This window comes from Camelus ferus, chromosome 16, assembly GCF_009834535.1.
Source record: "Camelus ferus isolate YT-003-E chromosome 16, BCGSAC_Cfer_1.0, whole genome shotgun sequence".
In the NCBI taxonomy this organism is placed as follows: domain Eukaryota; kingdom Metazoa; phylum Chordata; class Mammalia; order Artiodactyla; family Camelidae; genus Camelus; species Camelus ferus.
This window is the reverse complement of record NC_045711.1, coordinates 20,076,532-20,104,095: the sequence shown is the minus strand read 5'-3', so window position 1 is coordinate 20,104,095 and position 27,564 is coordinate 20,076,532. Positions and strand designations below refer to the sequence as shown.

The following is a 27,564-nucleotide window of genomic DNA, read 5'->3' as shown; positions in this document are numbered from 1 at the left end:
CCTCCAGACCCCTCGCGCTGCGGGGCCTCGGGGCCTCTGCTCAGCTCCCATGTGGCACCTGCAGTCAGAAGAGGTTCAAAGAACTGTTAGTTGCTATGAGATCACTTCCTCCAGCTTAATTTATGTGTGTGTGTGTACGTTTATGAAGAAATGGGGATAATATTGATTCTGTGCCCTGCCTCACCCTAGTAACTCTCTTCAGTGGGTATATGGACAGTCCGGAGGAAAAAAGCCCCGGACATGGTATTAAGAGAGAAATCTCCAATATAACTCTAGTCTTAATCAAAACTTGCATTTATTTATGTTTTCATCAGTAATGTATTAATAATAGCTATAATACTAATTCATTCCAGAAGTATTTTTAACATGAGACTTAAATTTACAGCAAATTGCAAATTAAAGACCTGTGTGTATATATATGTATCTCCCTCTCCAGGCATAAACATGGTGTCATCAATAAATGATGTTCAAGTGCGAACACTTGTGGGGGAATTTGAGCTTAGGAGGAAAGGATTTAAAACAACTCCTGACTGTTAACCAAGAGACTGTTTATATGTTTATAAAACATGTGAGTAGGTTTCGAATCACGATGGCATTCAGGATGCATTTGCTACAGGTAGGGAATGATGTCATGGTTTTATTTTAAAAGGCAATATGTGTAATCTTTGGGAAATTACATTCATTGCAGCTATTTAGTTTTATTTTTAAAATTTTTTGGGGGGAGGGAATTAGGTTTATTCATTTATTTTTAGAGGTGGTACTACAGATTGAACCCAGGGCCTGTGTATGCTAAGCATGCAGTCTACCACTTGAGCTATATCCTCCCTGCCTCATTGCAACTATTTAAATATGATGGGAAATTTTACTATTACCTTAAATGTGGGAACTTAACAAATTTTCAGAAAACTAGCTTACTGGGTACTTTTGCAAAAAGCTTTGAGGTTCGTGGATCCAACTACCCTTTTCTGTAGCCTAAATCATTACAAGGGACACAGTTGGGTCTCCCTGTTTTCGGTTTTGTCCCACACAGCAAACAGGTTGATCTTTTTAGAAGTTCAACTGGGTCATGTTACTCCTTGCTTGAAACACCCAGTGGTTTCCTGTCTCAGGTAATGGGGGCCGGTGGAGCTGCAGCCCGGCTGTCTTTCCTCCCTCACGCCTGTGACACACTGAGTGTCCTCCCACGCTGCGCCACTGCCCTTGCTCTTTGTCTGGAGGTCACCATGGCCCCAGCTCAGGATCTTGAAGCCTCAGGTCAAGGGTGTCCTCCTCTGGCCTCTCTGCCTGCTCTGCATGCTGCCCCTGGGCTGTGCCTGTATGTGCACAGGTGTACTGCGGGTCCTCCACCAGCAGCACCTGGCAGGTGCCCCACGGTCTCACTCTGCTCTCTTCTGGCACCTGTATCCCGCACGGACACACTCCTGGTTGAGGGAACAAAGCTTCGTGAGCCCTGGGTGTGTCTCCTCCACATCCCACCTTCAGCTCCGTGCCCACCTGAGGGCACCTCCCTGCTGCTTTGGATCAGTCTTTCTTTCACACGCGCTGATGGGATGTGGCTGCTGGGTCTGCTCTCTGCTTTGGTCCAACCCTGGCCTGTGTCTGGTATACAGCAGGTGCTTACTGAGCACTGGGAACGGATGGAAGGGCGAGCGCAAGCCCTCCTGCTCTGGAGCCTCGTCAGACTCCTCGTGTCAGTGACCTCATATGGCCCTAACCATTTCTACCTGCCCAGGGCCTGGCACTGTGTGCCTTCCATCCAGGGGCCTCGTGTGGGCACAGTCGGGGCACAGCTGAGACACATCAGTGCAACAGGACAGGCTCACCCTCTTGGTACCTGCAGGCCTGGGTTCCCTGCGTGTGGTGGACACCGTGAACAGTGAAGGTTTGTAGGCTCGTCTGAGTTTTTAACAGCATGCCCTCCAAACACAGTTACTTTATCACAAGGCCGCTTCCGAATGCCGGGGAGAGCAGTGGCCGCCCCCCCGGAGGAGCACAGAGCCAGGGCCCAGGACGCCGGGACAACACACCCCACAGTCACTTGTCAGCTGGTTTGGAAACATCCGTTACACCAGATCAGACGCTCTTTCCTTTGATCAACCGTGTTTTGTCGTGGATGAAAGGCTTCTCCACCGATCGCTTCCCTTCCTGTCTCCACACCACCTGAAATCTCTCCCGTATGTGAGTGAGTACTTCACGAGACGACTTTTTGTCCTGTCTAGGACGGACTGCGCCCTTTTGGTTCGAAGCCGTGTGAACCCTCCGGAGTTTGTACCGTAACCGCAAACGCATCTCTGGAGGACAAGCCAGGGAGATGTCGCGTTCAGAGGGACACGGTAACTTCTTCCATTTCTTCAGAAGGGGTTTCTATACAGAGAACGAGGAGAGCCGGCGGCGCCCCCAGCGCGGGCTGTGTCAGCGGAGCCGGACTTGGACCTGCCTCCCTCCAGGCTCCCCGCTCCCCCCGGGCCCACGGAGCCGCGCGTGTCCCGCTCCCCGTCCGCGCACCCTCCCCTCCGCACTCCTCTCCCCTCGCCGCTCCCCCCACTCCCCTCCCCTCCCCGCGCCCCCTCCCCTCCGCACTCCCCTCCCCCTCCCCTCTCGTACTCTTCCCACTCCCTTTCCCGTGCCCCCTCCCCTCCTCGCTCTCCTCCCCTCCCCTCTCTCCTCCTGGCTGACACCGTGGGGTCCCACAGCCACTGCAACCGTGGAAACGCTTGGGTTTCGGCTGCCAGCACGCGGCAGGCTCCGGCTACACTTGAGGGTGCGCGCGAGGCAGCAGCGACAAAGCGCGGCGCCGGGTGCGGAATACGCAGGCCCCCAGCCGCCCGCCCGCGCCGACCTTGACCCGCCCCCGGCCCAGCCCTCGCACCCGCCCCTCGTGCGGCGCGGCTGCTCGGAGGCTCCGCGACTCCGCGGCCGGCCCAGCTCCGCCCCGGGTTTTCCAGGCCGCCGGGAGCCGCGCCTGCGTAGGGCGCCGCGGCCGGACGTGCGGACGCACAGCCGGCGTGCCTCGCCATTGGCTGGCGGCCGGTAGCCCCACTGCCGTGCACCGCCCCCATAGGCGGGCACGGCCGTCAGTCACGGGCCGGCGCCGGCCCGCGGCGCGCCGCGCGTGTCCCGCCCCTCGCCGCCGCTCGTCGCTCGCCGGCCGGCGGCCTCGCTCGGCCCTCAGCTCCGTGGCGGCGGCGGAAGGCGGCCCGGGCCCTCGCAGGCCCATGGCGGCGGCCGCGGCCCTCCCGGGCGCGGGCGGGCCTCCCGCGGGCGGCGGGGCCGGGGGCGCGGGCGGCGGGTCCCCGCCGGGCGGCTGGGCCGTGGCGCGCCTCGAGGGCCGCGAGTTCGAGTACCTGATGAAGAAGCGCTCGGTGACCATCGGGCGCAACTCGTCGCAGGGTTCGGTGGACGTGAGCATGGGCCACTCGAGCTTCATCTCACGGCGCCACCTCGAGATCTTCACGCCCCCGGGCGGCGGCGGCCATGGCGGGGCGGCCCCGGAGCCGTCGGCGCAGCCCGGGCCCGACGCGGGCGGCGACTTCTACCTGCGCTGCCTCGGCAAGAACGGCGTGTTCGTGGACGGCGTGTTCCAGAGGCGCGGGGCGCCGCCGCTGCAGCTGCCGCGCGTGTGAGTGGGGCCGGGGGAGGACGGGGGCTGGGGGCTGCGGCCTGGCTGGCCGGCCTGGGACCCGAACCCCCACCTGGACCCGGACCCCGACCCCGCGACCCCACCTAGAACCCGCCCCCGATGCGCGACCCGGCCCCGCGGCCCACCCAGGACCAGGAAAACTCAGATCCAGGCAGGCCCTGAAACCACCCAGCCCCGCTGCCCCCGACCTAAGTCTTACGGCGAGGACGCAGCCCACGTCCTCCCCACATGTAGGAGGCAGTCCGGACCCCGAGTCGGAACCCCAGGCCTCGTCCATCCAGGACCTAGATCGCGGTCTCTGGGCTCAGTCTACCTCCTAGCCGACCCCGACCCCGACCCCGTCACCCTGGCCGGATCCCACTCCAGACCCCAGCCTCGCGGCCTCATCCACCCGACCCATGGCCAGAACGCAGACCACAAGCCCTGCCGCAGGTCCCATCCTCACTTTCCCAAAGCTGGAGGCTCAGGCAGCTGTGCACGTGGGCTGAGGGTTTCTGCGCTTCTCTGTGCGTTCTGCGAGTTTGCATGTTATTTTTCGTAACTAGCACGTAGGTAATACAGCGCAGAAGTGTTCAACTCTGGCGCGTGGAACCGCCCAAAACCTGTATCTTCACTGATGATGGGTTATCTGTTTCTTCCTTTTTGTTCTGGATGTTTTCAGTAGTGTATTATTTCAAGAATTATTTAAGCTGTAGGAACTCCTTTTTCTTACCATATTTTTTGTTGCCTAAAAATTGAAAACTCTTGAAAAGTGCTAAATTTTCAGATCTGTGCTCTGAACCTTAAAATTTGGGGAAAGCTGTACACTTTCAACATGATTTTTAAAAGTCGCTTGATTATTTAGAAGTTCTTACAAGGTCTTATGGAGTGGTAATTAAGGGAGCTTCATGAGGAACTATCAGTCCTGCTACAAAGCAGTTCAGCTGGTTCTCTGATTTTGTGAAGTATGATAACTTCACATTTACTCTGCTTGAAAAACAAACTTGCTCTCTAGGAAATGCTAATTATTCCTCGGGGACTTTCTAGATTATTCCAAGTAGAACCTTTCTCCACAAACCGGAATTTTTGTCTGCTTCCAGCTGTTGGAGGTGCGGATAAGAGTGCTGCTTGTCTTCACTGCTTGATTTTTGTGCACGTGTGCTGCGTTACTGCGTGGCCTGCAGAGCGCACCAGCTGGTTCCCTAGGCCTTGATGGGAGCGTCTCAAGCAACATTACTTTTCAAACTTAAAGCGGTTTTGTGTGTAATTATACTGAAGAGTGCGTAAGATGGGTGGTAGGGACCTAATGGCTGCCTTTTAATTTGACTTGTTTACAGGTAACTTGACATCACAACAAAGGGTATTATATTTTTCCTCTGAGAATTTTGAGGTTTTTAAAGAAAATTCTCTTATTATCATTCAGCCAAAACTATTTGTGTTGACATTCCAAACATGGAAATAAGTGGAGCTTTCCGCGAGGGAGCAGAATTGAGACTTTTTTGAGGGGTGAAGTGAGCCTTGTAGAAATGATGAACAAGAGGTGGTGGGCAGGAGCAGGGCCTCTGGCCTTCAGCTCCAGCTGGTGCACAGGGCAGAGTCCGGGCTTCTTACGGGCCTGGGGACCTCTGCCTGCACTGACAGATGGGAGTGATTTTTTCCACAGAAGGGGTTTTGGCATTTTTACAGTGTGAAATGAGTGGATAATTGTTAGGATTTTTAAGGCAAATGCCTTTTTTGTAAAGCATTATTTCTAAGTTGTTGGTGTAGGATGGTAACAGGTATGTAATGGAAAAAAACTGTAAAGACAATTGGTGCTACCTAAATGTAGATAAATTGTTTTAAAAATCTTTTTCTTGAAATTAAACTCAGTTCTATGTTACAAGTTCTTTTTAAGATTAAAAAAATCAAATTGTATCAATTTAAAAACACGTGTAATACTTACCTGAAGGGGAGATACCATGATCACGAAGGTGGTTTTCCCAGGGCGAGGCTTATCCGTTACACTCCGGATGTACTGACCCCTGCAATTTCCCCAAATGTGGGAAAATTGACTGCATAATTCGTAGTAGTGGGGGACTGCGTTCGCACTTTCCCCTGTTTAAAAAAACAAAACAAAACATGTAACTTAGAGCAATTATGCAGAGGTTGAAACTTTATTCCTTATTTCAGACTTGCTTACCGAATTGAGAATCGCTGTAGAATTTTTAAAATATAGCAACCTATGGTTGATCTCTTATTTGAATGACAATGATTGTATTCCAATTCCAACTTTAAAATGAATCTATGTTTTGTAGTTAGTATTAAAAATTTACATACAGAGAATTTGAAAGAGTACATAAGTAGTTTAGGCTTAAAGTATGTTTTATTATTTTATTAAAATAATAAAGTATTGATGTGGGGGAAGAGAGAAAGGAGGGCTGTGATTCTGTATGTTGGCTGTCATGAGTATTTTAAACGGTTTGGATAAGACCTGAGTACAAGTGCCTTTTCCGTGGTGGTTGGTCAATTCCTTGCCTATGTGGCCTGGGGTGGGAGCTGAGTATGTACTCGAGCGCCAGAGCACGTGGTTTTCCAGAAAACAAGTGATTTCCAAAAAATTCTTGGTTTTTGGCCAAGTATGCAGGTCTGTATATACAGAAATGCAACTTTTTCCTCTGTGGAGTGGTCTAGGTAGGAGAGCCCTGAGGCACCTGGGCCGGGCTCCTGAAGTGTGCAGGTGCAGGTGGCCCTGCTGGTGTGCCTGGGTGGCAGCCTGGTACTAGAGGAGGTGGAATTCAGGCTGGAAGGGCCCTTGGGGCAGGTTTGTGGAGCATGAGGTTTGCCTAGGCCTGGTGGGGCAGTGTTTTCACTGAGGTCAGCCAGAGAATGAAGAATGTTCTCTTTGAGGACAGGGTCCTTGTTTGTCTAAGCACCTGGTCTGGTGCCTGAGTGATCTTCAGAGTGTTTTAGGAAGATCTGTTGGGCAGGGGAGCCTGGGTTTGCTGTTGTTGCTCTTGGTATGGCTGTGGTAGCATGCTGAATACAATTTACAAATAAAAGTAAACAACTTTTTAACAGTTACTTACAGTTTGAAATGTCAAGTGAATTTGATGTATTTTTTGGTTAGTAAGATGGTAAATATCTAATAGCCAGACATAAGTAGAACAAGTCGAATTTACTGTAGCCCAAAGCTATTTGACATGCAAAACTGCAGTTGTGTTTATTTAGAAAAGTGACGTGGTTCTGGTGCTAAATTAACTGCCTGTCAGCTGGTGATACAGCAGCCCCTCTCTTGTGTAGCATGTTTTAACTTGCAGATGAAGTTTGCTAATGCCACATTTGAAGACTCTCATTACATCAGAGATAGCACCCTCCGAGGTGAGGGCTGGAGAGAGGTGAGCAGGCAGCGGCTTCTGGACCTTTGCTGGTGGAGACTGGAGGCAGAGAACCGAAGGAGCTCAAGGTGACTGGACCCTGCTCTGCTGGAGGGGTTGGGCAGAGCCAGGGCTCCCAGAGAATCCCAGTACCAGAAGGAGGGAAGTTGGAAGGGGGGAGCGCCAGGTGGGCCTCGGGAAAAGGACCGTGACCTGCAGTGTCACCTTCCATGGGGAGCTGGGGGCTTGGCGGCTAGGATGTTTTGGAGGATGAGGGAGGAGACTGGGTGTGGGCTCCTGGGTGAAGACAGCCAGAAGGGAGTGGGGGTGGTTATTGCAGGGATGACCGAGGTGAGATTAGGATTAGGAAGAGTGGCAACCCTATGGGTCACCACCGTGAAGTGGTGAGGGAAGCCCTGGGAGACAGAGCTGTGGCCCCAAGGGTGCAGGGTGCACACAGTTGAGGTGTGAGGGGCACAGAGTTCCCAGCAGAAGATAAAATGAGCGTATCTTCTTTGAAGACCTAAGCAGACCCACTCGTGAGGTCCGGAGTGTGTTCTTGTTTGGGGGCTGAGGTGGCTGAAGCACTTGCATTACATTATGACCTGAGACCCTGACCAGCTTGTATGCAGAGCTGAGAGCCAGGGTCCGGCAGCTGGACTCTAGGACCCAGGAGTGGATGTTGGGCAGAGGCACTTTGCACTTGGAAAAGTGCTCAGTGTACAAATTAATTGCTTTTTAATGACTACTGTGTATTTTCCTTTAAAAGCTACAATATATATTCATTTGGTAAATTGAGATACATTTTTATCACTGATTGTAGACATTGGGAACACAGTGCAGCTATTTTAGCATAATTTTTTTAAGTTAAAAATAACAACCAGCTTGCTTCCACTTTACCTAGGGTTTAGTAGTTCTGCCGTACCTCGGAGGAATGGGTCATGGAGCTGGTTCTTGGGACTTGCCTGTTAGCGACCCTCTCTCCTGCAGGCTGAGGAAATGTTCCCTCCTCATCTCTTTGTGCTGTGCCTTATCTTCTTGCTTGGCTTTGTCCCCAGCTGGTCCTCCAGGGTGGGGACCGGGGCCTGTATGTGTTTGTACCCTTGGAAATGGCACAGAGCCGCCATCCTTTGATACATACACAGCATACGTGTTCCCGCTGACTGGGGACATCACCGTTGCAGGAGTTTTCTCAAGTGCTGGTCATTTAGCGACAGGACTCCGGTCAGACGTGGCCCCCCTTTTGGTCCCCCGTTCATCAGCAGGCCCCCATCTGGATGCGGGGCTGCTGTGGTCATAGCGGGCCTGTCCATTGTGGAACTGCAGCCGAGCAGGAGGTGGTGCTTGGTGGTGGTGGTGGGGTTGAAAACGAAGAAAAGAGGGTTTCTAAAATAAGGAAGCTTTTCATGATAGCCATTAGCATTTTGGGTACTATCCTCATCTGTTGGACATGTTTGTGTAGCTCGGGTCTCGCGTGTGGGTTCTGGAGCAGTTTACAGTGTCTTAGGTAATGACAATGCAGCCAGTCGGCTCCCGCACTACGGCCCAGGTTGTAATGAGGATGTTTGAGTTTGCTAAGAAAACACAATACCCCAGGGCATGTTGGAGGCACATATTGTCGTTTCTGTCATTTGAAGCCACTTGAGGGCCGCACAGGGGTTACCGCCATCACCCAGGAGGTGGCTGCGGTGAGATCAGGAGGCACCGTGCAGGAAGCCACCTTTCCGGGCATGCATCTATTTCTGGGGTGTGTGTTTAGTGCTTTGCTGGGATTTTAGACATTATTGGCTTCTGCTGTAGCTTGTCATTTGGGACAGAATGCTTCTGTGTCTCACATAGTGAAAGGTATCAGAACCACAGTGGTTCTCACTGGGGTGCACGTCCCTTCCCCAAGACATTTGGCAACATCTGGAGACACGCTAGGTTGGCACAGCTGGGAGGGATGCTATTGACATCTAGTGGGCTGGGGCCAGGGAGGCTGCTAGAAATCCTGTGATGCAGCGGATAGCCCTCCAGCAACAGAATGCTCCCGCCCCAGGCTTCAGTAGTGGGAAGGTACAGACCCTGGAGCACAGTGGTAGCCAGCAGGCGGTAACAGTGGGATGTTAGTCTTAGCCCTGTTGGTGGTGAATTTTAATAACTTAACAAATGGTACCTATTAAGCCTTTAAGGTTCCAAAGCATTGGTTTCAAATTTAGTGTCAGGCACTTTCTAAAAGGAAGCCTGAGGTGGAGAGGCCTGGCGTGGCATCGCTCCCTTTGCAGCTTTGGAAGGACAGTCAAAGGACTTGATCCCAAATCTTACCCAGGTTTTAGGAAGATTGGACTTAGCACTTTAAGCAGAGTCTCACGTTCCCCTCCTTGGAATGTGTAGCTCAGGCATGTCCAGTGGCTTTAGTTAGGCTGATAAGACTATTCTGAGACCAGTTATGGTTCACGAGAAGAAAAGACAGCGAGTTGTTCTAGTCGAGTTGCTCCAGGTTTTCGTGGTCTCTGCCCCCTGGAAGATGAGCAGCTGAGGATGTGAGGGAGTGTGGCGTTAGTGTCGCTGCGGCCGTGAGGCCGAGCTGTGAGGCTGCTGCCAGACGCCCTCTTCTCGTGCTGCTTAGTCACCAGTGAGCGGCGCGTGGAACTCCTTCTTTGACTCTTGAGCAGATGGGATACAGAAAACCCTGAACAAGTAAACTGGAGACTTACTGTTGTGTTTTTCTGGTCTTTTTCAGACCATAATAGCATTTGAGTGCATAAGTGATATTTTTAAAATACTATTTTTTTTTTTGCCACTTCTAAACTTTGGGAGGATGTTAGGAATTTGAGCATCAGTTTTACAGCTGTTTGAGCTGGGAGGAGGAAGATGTGGTCCATTCCGTTTCCTCCTTAAGTCTCGTGTTCCCACTTTGCTTCGTCTTGCCCTGGACTTGCCCACATGTGGTGTTAAACACTCCTCATCTTCTGTACCTTGGCTCAGGTGCCCATGGGCTGGGCTGGCTCATCCTGTACACTTACTGGGACTGTGGCCTGTGACCTTCAGTGACCTTGAGTAGATTAGGTACTTGATAGGACTCAAATGTCTGCTGGTAAATTTGCGTGATGTAGGCTTTAAGTTTGTATTTGGTAGATACTGCACCAAAAGATAGAACATTTATAACTAAAATTAAATACACTCTGATTCTATAATTCACCCCACTTTTCTTCTTGTTTGTATTGATGGTAGATCATCCAAGTGGCATTTTTGGTTTTGTATTGTATGGTTTTTTTTTTTAAGTTAAAGTTGATTGATACGTGGAGGGGGTGAGGAAGCCTGGACGCACATGAACAGAATCTCCTGTAGTTGGGTAAAAGAGTTCTTGCTGATGAGCACTGGTCACGTAGCTGCTGTCACGCAGCTACTGTCACACTGCATGCTCACCCCATAGATGCGTTCCAAGCAGTCGGACTGCGCTTCTCTTCAGTGCTGGGCAGGGTGTCTTGTCTTGCCTCGTCCCTGCAGACATGTCTTCACTCCCCCCACAGAGCACATGCACAGACTCTGGCTCCTGTGGCCTCGTGCCTTGGGCTGGAGGAGGGGCAGGCTCCCGGTGGTCCTTCTGGCTGAAGAATTTTGCAGAGACCTGAGGAGATCCTTCTGGGATTGCCCAAACCGGAGCACATCCTTGGCCCTCACAGCCCCTCAGTGAGGTAGTCCAGCTCTGATCCCCATGCTCGTCCCATCATGTTGTGACTTCATCACCTGTCCATCCTGTCTCCTCTTACGCAGTATCACCAAACTCACTGAAAGTAGCATTCCCCCCATAGTGCCGAAAATTGTACTTTATTTTCCATCAGTCTTATTTTGTTCCCTTAAAAGTTGGTTTTCAGAGTGTACATTTTCTTGTTGACACAAATATATCTGTTAGTCACAGTTTTGAAAAATACCTGGTTCTTTATACCTTCTGGGGGTTCCTACTAACCAAGCATTCAATGTTTAGGGTTCCTTTTCCTTTGTGTCTCTAAAGAGAATATCTTTACTTTTATAAATAATTTTTAAATGATTTTAGTATTTTGCTAATGGCGATTGTTTGCCCACTTTTATTTGTTCAGTGACTGGCTTCTCTACTTAGGCCATTATTTGTTAAAGCAGGCCTTGGTTATAGTTTTCGGAGGACACCTCAGGCCATTGGAACGGCATCCTGGCTTGACTGCAGATTGACTTTGGGCATCTGACCAAGCCTTTGTGAGTCACTGCATCACTGCACTGACTGTAGGTTCAGGTAGAGCTCTACTCCTCAGCTCCTATGTCCACAAGAAGAGGGAAATGGGCAGAAAGAATAGTTGAAGAAAAGCACAACGGAAAATGTCCCAAATTTGGTGGAAAAACATGAGCCTTCAAATGCAAGATGCTCGACAAACTTCAAGTAGGATAAACTCAGAGGTCCCACATTGCGACATTATCATAAAACCATCAGAAGACAAGGAGAGAATCTTGAAAGCAGCGAGAGAGAAGTAACTTGTCAGCACAGGCACTCTCAGCAAGGCTAACAGCTGGTTTCTCATCAGAAACCAGGAGGCCAGCAGACAGTGGGACGACGCTTACAGTGCTGAAAGGAAAAGCTGTCAGCCGGGAAATGTGTCTGGCAAAGCTGTCCTTCAAAAATGGGGGAGGAATTAAGACATTCCTCAATGAACAAAAGTTGAGGGAGTTTTTTAACTCTAGCCCTGCCCCACAAGACAGTCTAAAGGTTGTCCTTCAGGTTAAAGTGAAAGATCAATAAACAGTCACTCAGAGCCGTAAGAAGAAATAAAGATCTCCAGTAAAGGTAAGATCATGAGAAAATACAAAAGTTAGTGTTGTGACTTTGTGACCCCACTATTGACTGTAGGATTCAAAAAATAATTGTAACTTATGTTTTTGGCACACAGTGTGTAAGAATGTAGGGTCCATTGTCCATACTTTGAATCAGAAAAATATGAAATTCTTCAATAGTCTTAACACTGGATGAAGTTGATTCATTTTCTTTAAAATCTGTCAGAAAAAAGCTAAGACCATAATAGTTTTGTGAAATGTTTCCTAACACCTGCAGTCTTAGGAAGGATGTTTTGCTTTAGCATAAAGTAAGAAGTAATTTTGCCTTTAAGGTATGGCAGATGTTTTAAACTTTTGCCGTGTGTAGGCTGCCAGTGCTGAGGATGGGAGACGGCTGCAGGGCCAGACCTGCAGCTCCTGCTCTCCTTTGCTCTGTGAATTCTGTCGCGATCATTCTTGTGCCTTTTCCAGTTGGAGTCGAGGCTTGGAGGTAGTAACCCAGAGTTGCTTAGCAAAGAAATGGCAGAGCTGAGATTCAAACCTACATCCAGCTTTTTAGCCAGTGTTTTAAACCACTAAGTTCTCCGCAAGGCCAAGAAAAAGCCGTTGGCTGGAGGATGGGAGAATCTACAAGTCAGTCTAAGTAGGCTTTCTAATTGCACTGAGCTAGTTAATCTGTTGTTTTGCATTTAGATTATATGCATTACTCATGGTCAATGAATAGCATCTAGTCCTTAAAGTCTGTACGTCCATGTAGAGACGAGTTCCCATATTGGGCAGGGAAGTTCAGGACAGAGTGTGGTGTGACTCTACGGCTCAGAAGTGGGGGGGGGGGGTGCAGCACACTTGACACATCCCTGCACTTAAAACGCTGTCAAGATAGTAAAAATGTGTATCTTCAAATGGGCATCGTGGGCTGACATTTGTTTTCCTTTTCAACAGAATTTCTGTAAGGAGCGTATGTTTCTGTTTGATGAAATGCTACATCTAGAAGCATCTAGAAGATCTGCTCAGATCTGGGTGAATGTATTCTTCAGGCGTGTTAGTTCCACAGCAGGTGAAGTGCTCTCCATGTGGCCTCTGGACCTGGTGTGGCTGCCTTATGACTGCAGTGGCCTGTGTGTGCATGGAACAGGCTGAGGGGCTGTGATGCTTCAGGGGGTGTTTTCTGACTTTGTGTTATGCTTTTGACATGGAAGAGCATTTAGTCCTGCTTTGGAATGCTGTCTTGTTCCCAGGGTAGGCTGTGTCCACGATTGTGGCACCTGTGACCATCAGTAGATGATGTCCCTGCTTGTCAGCTCCCAGGAGTGAGTATTCAGAACCAGCCTCCGACTCAGATCTGGGGTGCCCACCTGCCCTGAGGGACGTGAGGCGGGGTCAGCTGCCCGCGCGATGGCCCCGCGGCCCCGCGTGTCAGAATCTCTGTTCCGTCTCAGCCGCCTTCACAGGGCAGTCTCATGGGGAATTTATTCTTTAGTTCTGACTTTCTGATTGCTAACGAGGAAAATCTGATTCATTGAAAATAAATTGTTTTGTTGTTGGGCTTGCATTCCCAGTTTTTATTTGTGGACACAGGCAAAGAAAGCTTTCCCTTTTCCTTTTTGAAAGGAAAAAGGGGTTACTTTCCCTCATTGTGCCCCAGACCATCCTGTTGTTGGCATCCATGCTTTGGACAGCTCAAGGTCATTCTCCTAGTCTGTAGTCACTGTCTTTTTTGGATGTCTGGGCAACTGCCCTTGCCCTGGTCGGGGTGGGCCCAGGGGGCTTCAGATGGGGAGCAAGGTGGGGCCGAGCTGCGGCACCTCTCCTGTTTAGAGAGGTAAGCACTTTGAACTGGAGTGCGGTGTTGTCTCTCCGTGATCTTAAGTCTCCCCTTACAGTGAACAGGGATCCACAGGAAGATTTGCAAATGTTAGCCACTATCTATAAAAATAGATTAAAAAAAAACAAGCTTCTTCTGTACAGCATGGGGAGCTGTATGCAATACCCTGTCATAACCTTTAGTGAAAACGAATATATGTGTGTATATGTGTGCCTGGGACATTGTGCTATGCACCAGAGACTGACACATTGTAACTGAATGCACTTCAGTAAAAATAAAAAATAAGAAACAGAAAGAATCCACGAAGAAGCTCTGCCCTTTCACGGCCCAGTGGTTGAGCTTCTTCACAGGGCGGTGGTGCAGGGCTGCGATGCGAGGGCCAAGTGGATGTGGCCCTGCCTTGATGGGAGGGGGCGTGTGGGGAGCTGGAGTCAGGCACAGACTAGAAAGTGGCGTGTCTGGCCCAACGGGCAGGGGGCCTGAGGCAGGGGAGCAGTCCGCCTGCCCGAGTTTGTCTTTCCCCAACGAGGGAGCTCTGGTGGTCTGAATAGAAGGACGACCATGACCCAACAGCAGGGGTGGTGTGGGGGGATAGCTGCATCTGAGAAGAGGAGGCTGGAGATGGATGGCAGGGCCAGGCCTGGGTTTGCTGCTCGTGACCAGACACAGGAGCTAGCGGGGCCTTAAACAGGGGGCAGGGCTGGGGGGCCTCGTGCCGACTTGCGGGGCAGAGATCCCTTGGAATTCCGAATTCTTTGCGGTTGTAGAAGGTGGCCAGTGCTTAGCGTAACTCAACTCCTGGGATCCCATGCGGAGCAGCGCCGCCCCTCAGACATATCCTGTGTCTGCAGAGAAACAGGCACGTGCCTACCTTCAGATCATGTTTTGTGGCCAAATGAATAACAAACCAGGCTTTGGGGAATTCACAATTTTGAGTGAGGGGTTGTGGACCCATAGAAGGGTGATTCTCTCATTTTAAAAACACTAAGTTACTACAGCTTTTGCCTCCATGGTTTTCAGCGGTCCGCGTTACCACTGCATTCCAGGGAGCAGGGTGAGCACTCCTGTGCATCTTCTTGCCTGGCCTTACCTGGCTGCCCAGAGTATGGAGTGTGGGTCAGCGGGCACCTGCAGGTGCTTTTTGCAGGGAGGGACAGAGCAGGGATGTCGTGTGGTGCAGCTCGCCGCCGGGGGGCATGTGGGCATGAGGTGGACCTCACGGGCTGGAGGATGGTCTTGTTGCTCTTGACTGGGCTGAGCACGTGGGAGGCAGGGCAGGTGTTCAGCCCTGTTCGAGAGAGTAACACGGCTCTTTCATGGATGCCTTCTGTTTTTCCTTCTGACATTAATGTTCTGGTCTGGTGTTTTTTCTGGTTCTGCCCTGTTGTTTTCACTGTATTTTCTTTGTTCTGTGTGTTTCTTGTCTGGACCTGTGGTGTGCTAGAAATCAAGCCGGGTGAAGCAGAAGCTCCACCTCGGAGGAGGATGGACTTAGGTGGTCTCTGGTGCTTCTGGGGGCTTGTGACGTCTCCATCCTCCTGTCTTCTGTGGTCTTTGTCAGCGGTGGGGTCTTTAGTCACTCTTCCTGGGAGGTGACTCTCCTGCTGGTTGGAGGGTGGGGAGGGTTCTAGGCTGCCCTCCCAGGAGGTCCCATTTCAGAGTAGGAGAAGCGTGGGCCACCGCCAGCAGCAGACAGGCTGCTGAGAGCAGCGCCTCGACAGGACCACGTGGGTGAGGGGTGCCTGGTCTGAGTGCTGTGAGCTGCACCACACAGCCGCCCTAACCGCTGGGAAGTGGTTGGGTTTGTTTTGGTCGTTTTGACTTCGAGGTGACAGTAAACCTCCAGTGTTGTACTAAGGCACAGACTCCTTTGGCCTTCCCAGTGTTGATATCCGCTGAAGGCCCAGCGTTCGCGTGGTCAGCCTGGTCAGGAGCAGGGGATGTGCATCGGAAGCTGAGCTGGCTGCTCAGACTTGTGGGCCCCCACTATCAGAGTTCCCGGCCCGGGCTCGGGGTTCTCAGCCCCTGCACCCACTCCCCTGCCCTCCCCTGGTCCCACCCTAGCCTCATCACGGCCATTGTGGTGTGTGGTGGCCCTGCTTGGTGCCAAGGACCTGAGTAAACCCCGCTCTGAGGTAGGGAGGGGGCCCTGGCTGGCTCAGACCCTCACTGGGGTGGGCTGTGAAGTGTCCGACGCCCAGGTTTGTTTGTTCCAACCTTTGGCTCTTTACCAGGGGTGAGCATGACCATCCCGTGAGGGTCTTTTAAAAAATGGTACCTGGACCTTCCTTCCCCTTCAGAGACTGGGATTGGGGGAACACTGGGGGAAATGTCCGTGTGTGTATCTGTATGTACTTTGGAAAACCTCTCCAGCTGCTTGCGCTAGGCACCTGAGGTTTGAAAGCACTGTTCAGGAAAAAGCATGTGAGACTCAGCAGTTGGTGCAGAAGGTTCTTGGTGCATCGAGGACCAGGCGTGTGGTTGAGGGCCGACCATCCGCTGGCTGCTGTGTGGGACTGTGGGCTAGAGTTGTGGTAGCAGAGCTAGGAAAGTTATTTCCAAGAAATTTAGATACTCGTTGAACTGAATTGGCATGATGCTGGTAGTCTTGCTTAAATGATCAAGTAAAGTTTATTTTAGGATGTTATAAAGTTTAAGATAATATAACATGATACTTGCTGTGGCACATTTGGAACAGTGATTGAAAATGGTTAGAAAAAATTACCCATCATCTCACCATTCATAAGTGGCCACTGTTAACACAAAACATATTCATTATTATATGAATAGTTTTGAATTTGCTTTTAAATAGCAGAGACTCCCGTTGCAGGTAGGATTTTGTCTCATCATCAGTTACTTTTCTCGTGTTCACCCTTTTAAAACGTGCTGCAGGAACATCTATCTGTGGGACACGCTGTGAATTACCCTACCATCCCCTGTTGTTCAACACTTAGATTAACCATTTTTTGCTGTTTAAAGATACTGTAATTGAATTTTGAACTATTTGAGTCTTAGAGTTGGTGTTCCTGTGTCAAATACACATTTTTGTTTTAAACGTTCTTTCTTTTTTAGAAGACAGTAGCCCCATTAAGTTCCTTGTGCAAAGGAGAGCACGTCCCGCCCCTACGCCACTGGCAGTTCTCCCCATCCTCCCAGAACCCTCCGGTGGTCCTCTCGTCCGTCCTCTGCGAGTGACTGCGCGTGAAGGTGGTGGGCGGCCCGCTGCCCTCTGGGCCACTCCTGGGGCTCCACTGTGCATCACTTTGTGGTATAAAATGAAAAACCAAAGTGTTTCACTCTTTCTTTGTAGAGTGAAAACCCCAGCAAACTTAAGACACCTCCCCAGCTGGGCGCTGCCTGAGCCAGGCTCAGCCAGGGACAGCCCGGTGCAGGGCTTACCCCCCCCCAACCCCTGCCCCCGTGAGGAGGGGTCGCAGCCCACCCACCCGGGCAGGCGTGATGAGTCCCTGAGAACTTTCATTTTCTTTCCTTTCCTGGTTTGTTTTCTGATGAGAGAGAAAATAGTTCAGGATTTGTTTAAACCTGGAAGGCCATGACATCTCTTTGTGAAGTAGAAGACATGATGTGAGGGTGGGAGGGGGAGATGGAAGAGGACTGAAGCTTTACAGCTGTGAAGCTGACTGACTGCTAGATCAGATGTTTATATTTAACTTTGGTTTATTTGAAATTACTAATATTTTTAATTTGCATCAACAGCTTAAACAAGTTTTTATTTGGATATAAATTTAAATGTTAAGCTTTAAAATTTAATTACATTGCGATGAACTACAAGGAATCATATATTAAGTTTTTTTGCTTATATATAGAACTGAAGAAAAGACAATGATAGTTCAGTAAAGTTAGTAATTTGGGATTCAGTACATTTACTTTATGTCATTTGTCATATTAAGAAGATGTTTAGGGACGAAACATCATAGATTTCATGGAGTGCTCACTTTCTGAGTGTTTTCTGAAGTGGAGAGTGGCCGCAGCGGGCGCGCCACGTGTCTCCATTGGTGAGGTGTCTGTTCAGATTTTTCGCTCATTTTTAAGTCAGGTGGTTTGTTTTCTACTGGAGTTTTAGGAGTTCTCTGTATGCTTTAGGTAACAGGTTTTCATCAGGTGTGTCTTTTGCAGATATTTTCTCCTAGTCTGGCTTGTCTTCGAATTCTCTTGATGAAATTTCTTTTAAAAAAAACAAAAGAAGCAGCAGCAGCAGCTAGGTTTATTTAGTCTTGCGGCGCCCCGACACAGGTGAAAGTGCTCTGTAAGTGCTCCGTAAGGGTACGGCGAGGCGCGTAACGAAGTTCACCTGCACAGCTCAGTGACAGGAAGACATCCACACTGCCCGTCGCCACACACTTCTCTTCTTGTAAAACTGAGACTTTGCCCACAGTAGACACTAACTCCCCGTTCTCCACCCCCAACCCCAGCAGCCAGTCTGCTCTCTGTCTCTGTGGATTTGACTACTCTGGGGACTTCATGTGGAATCATACAGTATTTGTCTTTTTGTGTGGCTCATTTCACTTAGCATAATATTCTCAAGATTCGTCCATGTTGTAGCTTGTGCCAGAATTTTATGATGAAGTATCTTTCTAAGAAAGAAAAACATACTGCATTTTGGTCATTTATGGCGTTTGATCAAATTATTAAGGGTCAAATATGATTCATATGTAGGATTCTAGTTACCAGGGAGGCCGTAGGTGACAAGAGCTTCTTGCATACAGATGAACACTTCAATTAGGGGCTTTGTGAGCGCCTCTGGAGTGGGGGGAGTCGGGGAGCGGGCAGGCAGCAGAGAGGCAGACACAGCTTGTCTGCTTGAAGCCCAGGGCCTTGGAGAGCTTCTCTGCGCGCTCACTTGTTTGGAGAGCTGTCACTGGAAACTGGGGCAGTGGGGAGGCCTTAGTGGGAGGGAGTCTTGTTGTTTTTGCTACTTTTGAATTTTATGCCACGTGCATTTATTGCCTGTTCATGACAACAACAAAAATACTAGTTTCTATTCCGCTCTGGACAGTAGCTTAATGGATTTATTCTTTGTAGAATAAGCTATCTGATCTCCCCTTACTCAGTCAGAATATGTGGGGGGAAATTCTTAAGAAAGTGGCACCACGGTCAGCTCAGCAGACAGTAAGTACATACGCAGGTCCACCCAGAACCCACGGAGCCAGAGGTGTTTCAGAGTCAGAGGAGTTTGGATTTTGGAAAAGTAGTGCGGTGTGTGTACTGTATGTTGTCTCACACTCCCAGCACCCTGTAGTCCAACACAGTAGAACTTCTGTTGTAAAACACATGAGTGTTCTATGTACGGTAATTTAAGGCTGTAATTAGCTCCTTCTCAGTGCAGGTCAGAACTGGCTACACGTCGTATCGGATTACGGGGGTTTTGGAGCTGTTTGCGTTTTGGAATTTGTGAACAAGGGGTTGTGGACCTGCATGAGGTAGAGGCTACTTGAAGGCAGGTAGTTGTGCTCGGGGCGCAAAGAGTAAGATGCTGACAGCTGGCTGTCCTGCCAGCTCTGAGGCCTGCGCCTGCAGTCCTGCTGTTTCCAAAGTCCCCCTTTCCCCTGTGAGCTGATACTGTCCACTCAGGACCATGGACCTGCCCTCTTCTCAGTCTGCTCTGCGCCCCTGAATTTGTGGAATTACTGCTCTGCCCCCTTCACTCCACTTGAACGTTTCTCCCATTTATCCCTTACCCTTCCTGCTGCGTAGCTCTGGGCTTAGCGATTTCTCACCTGGACTTCTAGAGAGCTTTCTTAGTTGGTCTCTAGTCTTGTCACCCTCTAGTTTGTTTTTGTTTTTAGTATAATCTGCACACAGGAGAACTCAAAAGACCCTAAGTATAAAGTTTAATGAGAACGCATGGTGTAACCTGCCCCCAGAAACCAGCATTGTCTGTACCCCAGAAGCCTTGCCTGTGGCCCTCCCAGCCACAGAAGCACCGTCCTGAGTCTAAACCAGAGTGCTTGCTGTTGACTTCATACATGTGGGGTCACACAGAATGGATTTCAGGGGATGGTGCTGGCTTTTCACTGAATAAAATGTTTTTGAGATTAGCCCGTAATTTTGTACTTAGCTTTGGATCGTTCATTTTCATTGCTGTAAAGTATTTAATAATGTGAGTATGCCACAACTTGATATTCTGCTCTAGATGGACATTTAGGTAGTTTTACTTGGGACTATTATAACGGATAATGCTACCGTGAGTACTTAATAGAATTTTATTCTAGTTGGAAGGCTTTTTTACTTGAAAATTTGGTTGAGATTCCTGTAGCTGTGTTTTGATGATCACTCACACATTGCTGTTGGGTGGGCTCCAGTGGCTCACAGGAAGTGTACGTGTTCAGCTTTTGCGGGTACAGCCAGTTTGGAGAATGCTTAGTGGCAGATTCCACCCCTTCGGCACTGTAAGATAGAGCTCAGGAGTCTTCACAACTTTGTCAGCATCGGCATTTTCTCTTTTTCATTTTCGGCTTTCTAATGGGTATGCAGTGGTAGTGTACTGTGGGTTTAATGTATTTCTCTGATGGTTAGTGATGTTGAGGATCTTTCTGTGTGTGCTTATTGGCCATTCAGCACAGCATTTTAAGACTTTTGTGCAGATCCAGCACACGGACACATCTTGTGTGCAGCTCAGCTGGAAAGCGAGGGTCTAAACTCACCTGCAGGTGTTCGCTGTTCACCTGCAGTGTCTCGGCGCTCCGTCAGAACTGCTGGCTCGGAAGGCACGCTTGAAATTTCCCTGGGTTATGCTTTTGCTTCCCCAGCTGTAAAGAGGAAATCAACCTTTTTACAAAGTGCCCTAAGAAAGGAATACCTTACTTCAATCTTGAACATATGGAAAACCTCCCCATTTCTTAAGGGAATCAATGCAGTTTCTCTCTGACTGCTGTGTAATTGGCAGCCTCATCAATGACTTAAACAACACAGCCCTGCGGTGGCGGGGGTGGTCAAAGTGGCAGACTTTCAGCCATGAGAAGAATAGGGCTGTAATGTACAGCATGGTGACCGTGGGTGACAGTACTGTAGTATAAATTGGAAAGTTGCTAAGGGAATAGAGTAGATCTTAAAAGTTCTCACCACAAATTGTAACTGTATGAGGTGATGGACGTTAACTAACTTTATTCTGCTAGGCCTTCTGCACTACGTGTGTGTATCATTAAATTGTACACCTGAAACTTACACCGTATTACAGCTCAGTATAACAAGAACAATCCGCAATCCTAGACAGTATATTCTTTGTGTTTGGAACCTCACAAGTAAAACAAAAGTGATGTTTTCTCTAGTACATTGGTCTCCAAAGCGGGTGTGTGTGACCCAGAGGGAGACCAAGATGATCTTTTAGGGTTTTGGAAGAAAATATGCTTCTGGTTATTTTTCTCATCCTGTTTGCTACTTTTGTGTTTATAGTGTGTGATGCAGTAATATAACTTAGGTGTATATGAATGTATTGTTGCCAGATTTTTTCTTTAAAAAATATATTTTTTTGAGGTATACTTTATGTAGGATAAAACAAAGCTATTGTAAGGGTACCTTTCGAGGAGTTTCGATGCATGCATGCATCTGTGTAACCAAAACCCCCATCAAGTTAATAGGACATTCCTTTCTCCCCAAACCCCTTTCCTGCCCTTCTGCCCTCACCGCCCATTCAAAGCCCCAGGCACTCACTGACCTGCTTTTCATCACTATGGACGAGTTACACCTTTTCTAGGATTTCTTATGAACCGAATCATGCAGTGTATACTCTGCAGTTTGGCGTTTTCTTTTTGAAATTAACATGTTTTGGAAATTCATCCCAGTTGCTTGTTTGGGCAGTTTGTTCCTGTGTGATGTGTTGAGTGGTACTTGAGAAATATTCTCTTGTATGGACTTAACCAATGGGTTGGTCCGTTTACCTGTTGCTGGACAGCTGGGCAGTTTCCAGGTGGAGCTGCTGTGAATCATGGTGCTGTGAACATTTGTGAAGGAGTCAGATGCTCCCGTTCATCTTGGTCCAGTGCCTAAGAGTGGAGTGGCTTTACCAGAAGCCAACAGACTCCCCCCAAGCACTCCCACCATTTTGCACTCCTGCCAGCAGTGTGAGAAAGGTCTGGTTGCTCTGTCGCCTTGCCCACCCGCTCTGTCAGTCTTTATATTTGCCGTTTTATGGATACGCAGGGGTCTCTCTCTGGGGTTTTGACTTGGGGGTCACTGATGACTAGTGATGTTGAGCATCTTTTCATGTGCCTGTTGGCCATTCCTGTATCTTTAGTAAGGGTCTGTTTGACCAGTTTTAATGGGTTATTTGTGTTCTTACTGAAGTCTGAGTTCTTTATCCTGAACACAGGTCCTCGGTGAGATGTGTGTTGTGACTGTTTCTCCAGTTCTTTCCTTTCCTTTTTGTTTCGTGATGACGTTAGTCATATTTTTCCCTTAGACGTGTACAATCAGACACATTTGGCCGCCCTGCTCTCTGCATCAGCAGGAGGCCCTGCTGTGAGCTGAGGAGGAGGAGGGAGCTGAGCTGCTGCCCCGGGCTTCACTTAAGAGTTCACGCTGAAAAATAAAGTAGAATTTGTACCGTGTTTCTTAATAAGCTGGAAGCACAAAGCACCCCAGTGACCGCACTGCTGTCCGCTGCTGCCCTCACCCCGAGCCTGACATCAGGCTCTTAACCAATGTGCTCTTCTGAACCAGCCTTTCATCCGACAGCAAACTGCCACACAGAGTAGTGGGTAAGGCGGCTCTTTCCAGTACCTTCACTGATGGATGTGCAGCAAATAGGCAAAAACAAACAATATTATCTCCAAGTCAGAGAAAAACACTTGTAAAGTTGCAGCATGGATTGCTGGAAAACCCAACACCAGTTCGCTCAGTCGGGTCAGGAATGTCTCTGGGATCAAGGTTTCCCGGTCTGAGGGTACAGAAGCAGATACAGCTGTGGAAATGCACCATTTCCTAATGTCCTAGTGTCTTAGGATCCAGGGCCAGCTCCCCAGTACCTGGGGTCCAGGGCAGAGTGAAAACGAGGGTTCGGAAAGCTGCGCAGATCTGCAGGGTGTACTGTGCAGCTCAGGGAATGTGGCCAGTATCTAGTGTCTGCAAATGGAGTGGAACCTTTAACAGCTGAAACTTGAAGTACACTGCAAGTAGTACACTTGAAACTTATATAATATGGTACATCAAACGATACGTCCGTTTTTTAAAAAAGCTGAAGAAAGCTTTTCATTTCTTTGGTCTCTCTCTCTCAACCTGCTGTGATGTTTTTACTTGTTACTTAATATCAAGCTTTCTTGGAGGGATACTGGTCTGGCAAGTGCAGACCCTCTGAGGGGCCCAGGGTGCCCTGTCCAGGCCCGTCCCAGACAGGATGGGCTGGAGGGGAGGGTGCGGGAGGCCAGATGTGTGTGAGCTGGGCCCTGGGCTGGGCTCACTCAGCACACAGCCTGGGAGGGTGAAGTGACTTGGCCTGTCAGGGTGGTTCTGGAGAACATGCAGCCTCACTTGTGGGCCTTTCTGAGCCAGCACTGTCTGCCTGCGCTAACTAGCCACATGCCCACGTGCCCCGCCCACCTGTGAGAGCTTTGTCTCGTGTGCTGTGCAGTTTCCAAGTCACCTCGAAGCCAGACGTGCAGCCAGAGTGCTTCACTCAAGTATGGAACTCAGCCCTGAGCCCAGGTTGCAGGTATCTTACTGAATCGGGCTTTAGAAAATCTGGCTAGAAGATTCCTGCTCAGCCCACCAGAAACTATGACAGTGTGGCCTCTGTTGATAAACCCCTTTGTGTTTCATGAGTTTTCATGGAAAACAGGCGTTGCAGCGTTTCGCAGTTTGCAAGTCGAGCTGAGGTGAGTGGCGTTGCTCGAGGGTGACTGCTGAGGTGCGACAACGGAAAGTGTGGACTGTTCAGGGTTTCTGACTCCTTCCAGTGTAGTCTTCATCATCCTCACCTGTCTTAGAGTGGGTGGAACTCTCCACCTGGGACTTGTGCTCTTCAAGTGGCCGGTGGCCTCCCAGAGCCCAGAGCTGGGCGCACCGCCCCTCTGCAGACCCCCTTCTGGGGCAAGGGGGTGCCCTTTCCGGCCGGTGGTGGGGCAGCTCGGCATGTCCAGAGGGCAGGGCTGACCGGTGGTGTGTACACGTTGCTCCTGGAGCCACAGAAAAGGCAGCTTGAGGTGGGGGAGTCATTTATGAGTCACTGACACATTTGCTTAATTAACAGCTACAATTCAGTAAGGATTGTAGCATAAGTTCCCTCTCATTTCTTCCCCTGGAGAGCAGGTCAGCAGCTCAGCTGGTGTCTCTGGGGCCAGTTGCACAGCTGAAAGGATTTTTTTTTTTTTTGGAGGGGGTGTAGATAATCAGGTTTATCTGTTTATTTTGGTGGAGGTACTAGGGTTGAAACTGGGTCCCTGCTAGGCATGCACTCTACCACTGAGCTGTACCCTCCCCCTGAAAGGACTTGAAATCAGTTTCCAGGCATCCTTTGGGATTGCTAACACCAGGGAGGCTATTCTGTGGGGAGAGGTCCTCCCTGTGGGCCGTCCTGCCCAGTGACCACAGGTGTGGCCCTGGGACTCCTCCTTCTGCCTTTTCCTTCTGCCTTGGGACCACTGATGTCCTCAGTGGGGCCGCCGCGTCTGCCTGGGCCTGAGGGAGGAGGGCGGATGGCGGAGGTGGATCTGGACCTTAGCCCTGAGCCCCCGAGACGTGGGGCCGTTTGTACCACGGCAGGGTCCAGCCTGTGCTGGCAATCAGGACACTTGATGGTGCTGTGCTCTGTGGACGTTGCTGTGCGTGGGATGGGGCGAGTGTTCTTCCTAGGGGAGAGGAGACCCAAAGGCCAGAGTATGGTGTCACCACAGACCACAGCCTCTTGGGTCATAATCTAGAAGCCCAGTGACCGGGTGGTGTGTAGACTGCCAGGGTGAGCGGGAGCACAGACGCCAGGTCACTTGTGTGAGTGTGGCTGTGACACGGTCCTGGGCACCGTAGAACTGGGGTTGTGCTTCCCTGCTTAGCCTGGGGCTAATGTTAGGGACACACACAGGGCGTGCAGGAGGCTCAGGAATCCATGAGAACTGCAGTGAGGTGATGCTTCACAACTGGGTCGGATGTCCCAGACTTGTTGTGGGACTTAATGGGAGGGTGCTTCCCAGAATAGGACTCGCATACTGTCCGAGGAGCAGGTGCAGCTCATGGCGGACCGTCTGTCGAATGTAATCAGATAAACTGCTGGATGAATGAGCGGTTTCCACCCACCCTGGGTCTGAGCTCACCTTGTCATGGATGGTGACGCACAGTCTGGCTACACCAGAGCGGCGTCATCCAGCTTTGCATTGAACATTTTGAAAGTTTCCAGTTTTTTTTTTCCTTTTCTTTGAAATTGCTCAGACTTACAGAAAGTTGCAAAAATAGAACAGAATTCTCATTCCCCCAGATTTCCCAAATGTTAACACTTACCACACTTGATGTATCACTCTTTTTTTTCCTAAATATTTTGAGAGTGATTTGTGCACATGGTGCATTGTTACCTCTAAACTATTTCCACGTGTATTTCCTGAAAAGTCTCCCCATAACTGCAACACTAGCACCGTTCCAGTTAGCATGGACACAGCCCTGTGACCTGACCCACTGACCCCTGGGCCCCAGCGACTGCTTACCGATGCCCCTTTTCTAGAGTCAGGTCACAAGTGCGTTGAGCTTTCCTGTGTCTTCTGTGACGTTGACGTTTTAGCATAGGAGAGGCCAGTTGTTTTGTTGGATATTTGATGTTTCTTCTTGGTGAGATCTGGACTCGTTATTTTTAGCGGGAAACCCAGAAGTGAGGCTGTGTCCTCAGTGCCTCGCAGCAGGGACACTGTTGCTGCCTTGTGCTGTGGCCACGAGGGAGGCGCCTGCAGGTCCCTCTCCATTAAATTCTCTGAAATACTTCTGAAAGACTGAAGGACTCCCTTATATGTGGACTCTTAAAAAAGACACAAATGAACTTATTTACCAAACAGAGACAGACTCGTAGACATAGAAAACAAGCTTATGGTTATGGGGGTGTGGATAAGTCGGAGCTTGAGATTGGCGGATACTAAGTACTGGGTATAAAATAGATAAACAACAAAGTCCAGCTGTACAGCACAGGGAACTATATCCAATACCTTGTAATGGCCGACAGTGAAAAGGAGTCTGTGTGTCTATAAATGAATCACCATGCTGTATACCAGAAACTGACACAACATTGTAGATTGACTATTTCAATAAAAATAAATAAATAAAAGACATATGCACACCAGGAAAAAAAATTTGCAGATTAAAAGAAAAAAAAAAAAAACCCCGAGGGACTCCAGGGTTGTTACCCAGCAATGACTGTCTGGTTTGTGTTCAGATGTGCTTTTTGAGTAGGTGGAAATGGAGCCTGCTCGTGGGGAGGTTTTTCCAGCTTCGGGAGTGTGTGTCTGAGTGGTCTGTGCTGCGACAGAGAAGGATGACAGGAGCGCGGCACAGCAGCCGCCTCCCCCACCTGCCGTCCTGCGGGCGCTCACCTTTCTGAGTGGCCTGTCTCCTCTGTAGGTAAAGGGCTCGGGAGCTAACCTTCCTGAGGCCAGCCACACCCCCGGGTCACCCAGCTGGACTTCTTCTAAAACTTGGTTTTAGGAACTAGTTTGCCTAATTGGTTAATTGTTTGAACTTACTTTGCATTTGACTTTCCATTTGGTTGGAGACTTACTTAAATATGGCTTATTTTTGTGTAGCCGTATGATGTTAGATAATACTGAATTATTGGCAGCAAGGCCTGGTTTTGTACATAAAGAACAAGTCTTCAGAATCCTTAGAGCATCTCCGTTGAGTCTGTAAAGTCGGGGCTCTAGACCCAAGCCCTTGGCGTGCATATCTCGTTTGTAAGGGTTTCGATTCCGGCAGGGGAAGTGGCCTGTCCCCAAGGATAGGAGAATAGCGGCAGGTCAGGGGACGGGCATTTGCAGCTCTGAAGCCGTATTAAAGCTGGTGAATGTTTATTCAGGGAAAAGACACTTAACTTCTGTCAGGTCTTCTGCAGACAATTGGAGCCGCCAGCTGCTGTGTCGCTGTCAGTTGTGGTTTGTGGCCAAGACGTGCAGCTTGTCGGGTGCTCGGCGCCTGGGCAGTTTTTACTTAGGGATCTGTGATTCTGCTCTTGGCCACCTGGCTTTTCTTACTGTTCAGTTTTTAAATCTTTCCCTTTTCTCTGTCATTTTGTCATATTTCTCAGAGTTCTCATAAATAGATAAATGTTTCTATACTGAGCTTTAGTACAAATCTTTCAGAATCAATTACAGTGTTTTCTCTGGTTACTGGGGCTAAAGGGGGTGGGAGGGGATAAATAGGGAGTTTAAAATTTGCACCTCTTGGGGAGTGCTGGAAGTGTTAGCGATCTTGGCTGTGGTGGTGGTTTTCTGGGTGCACACAGCTATCAGAGTTCATCAAAGTGTACGTCTGAAATAGGTGCAGTTTACCACAATAAAGGTGCTAGAAGTGTTTTTAACGAAGTTTTCAAAGAGCCCACCGTGTCCGTCTGCGATGGTGAGAAGCGGCGTGGGGCGCGGTGGCCTGCTCTGAGCGCTCCCAGTCAGTAGTCCCTCGTGCCCGCCCTGACCCAGCGTGCTCCGTGGCAGTCAGTCACAGGCCCAGGGAGGGGGCCCCTCAGAAGCGGGCCCACGCAGAACGGGCCTCCCAGCCCCGCAGCCCGGCCCCTTAGGGGTGGTGTGGGGAGGACAGGGGTCTGGCACTCACCTGGCTTTATCTGCTGCTATAATGTTTTGCTGCTCTTTTTAGTTTTGTGACGCAACCAGTCAAAATCATCCCACTGTTTTTTATTTCTAGCTTAGGAGAGATGAGTGGTGGCCACTTACCCACCCTAAAGGGGAACAAAAATGTCATTGCTAATTGAACGACACAAAGAGCTTGAAAGCCGTTCTGATGTGTTCTGGTTTGAATGTAACCTACATAGAAAAACCAGTTATAATTATAAC

General features: G+C 49.6%; 1 protein-coding gene and 1 non-coding gene across 2 annotated transcripts in view; both read left to right on the top strand.

Annotated features, from left to right (window-relative positions):
- The first annotated feature begins 3,151 nt into the window (after positions 1-3,151).
- FOXK2 (forkhead box K2) overlaps positions 3,152-27,564 on the top strand; it is a 50,173-nt gene continuing 25,760 nt past the window's right edge. Inside the window, exon 1 of the mRNA XM_032499092.1 lies at positions 3,152-3,619. Coding sequence (XP_032354983.1) covers positions 3,216-3,619 — 404 coding nt within the window. The 5' untranslated portion in view covers positions 3,152-3,215. The remainder of the gene's footprint in view (positions 3,620-27,564) is intronic.
- Positions 5,554-5,716, top strand: LOC116656914. The gene has a single exon (XR_004311921.1). It is a non-coding gene; the product is annotated as a U1 spliceosomal RNA (small nuclear RNA).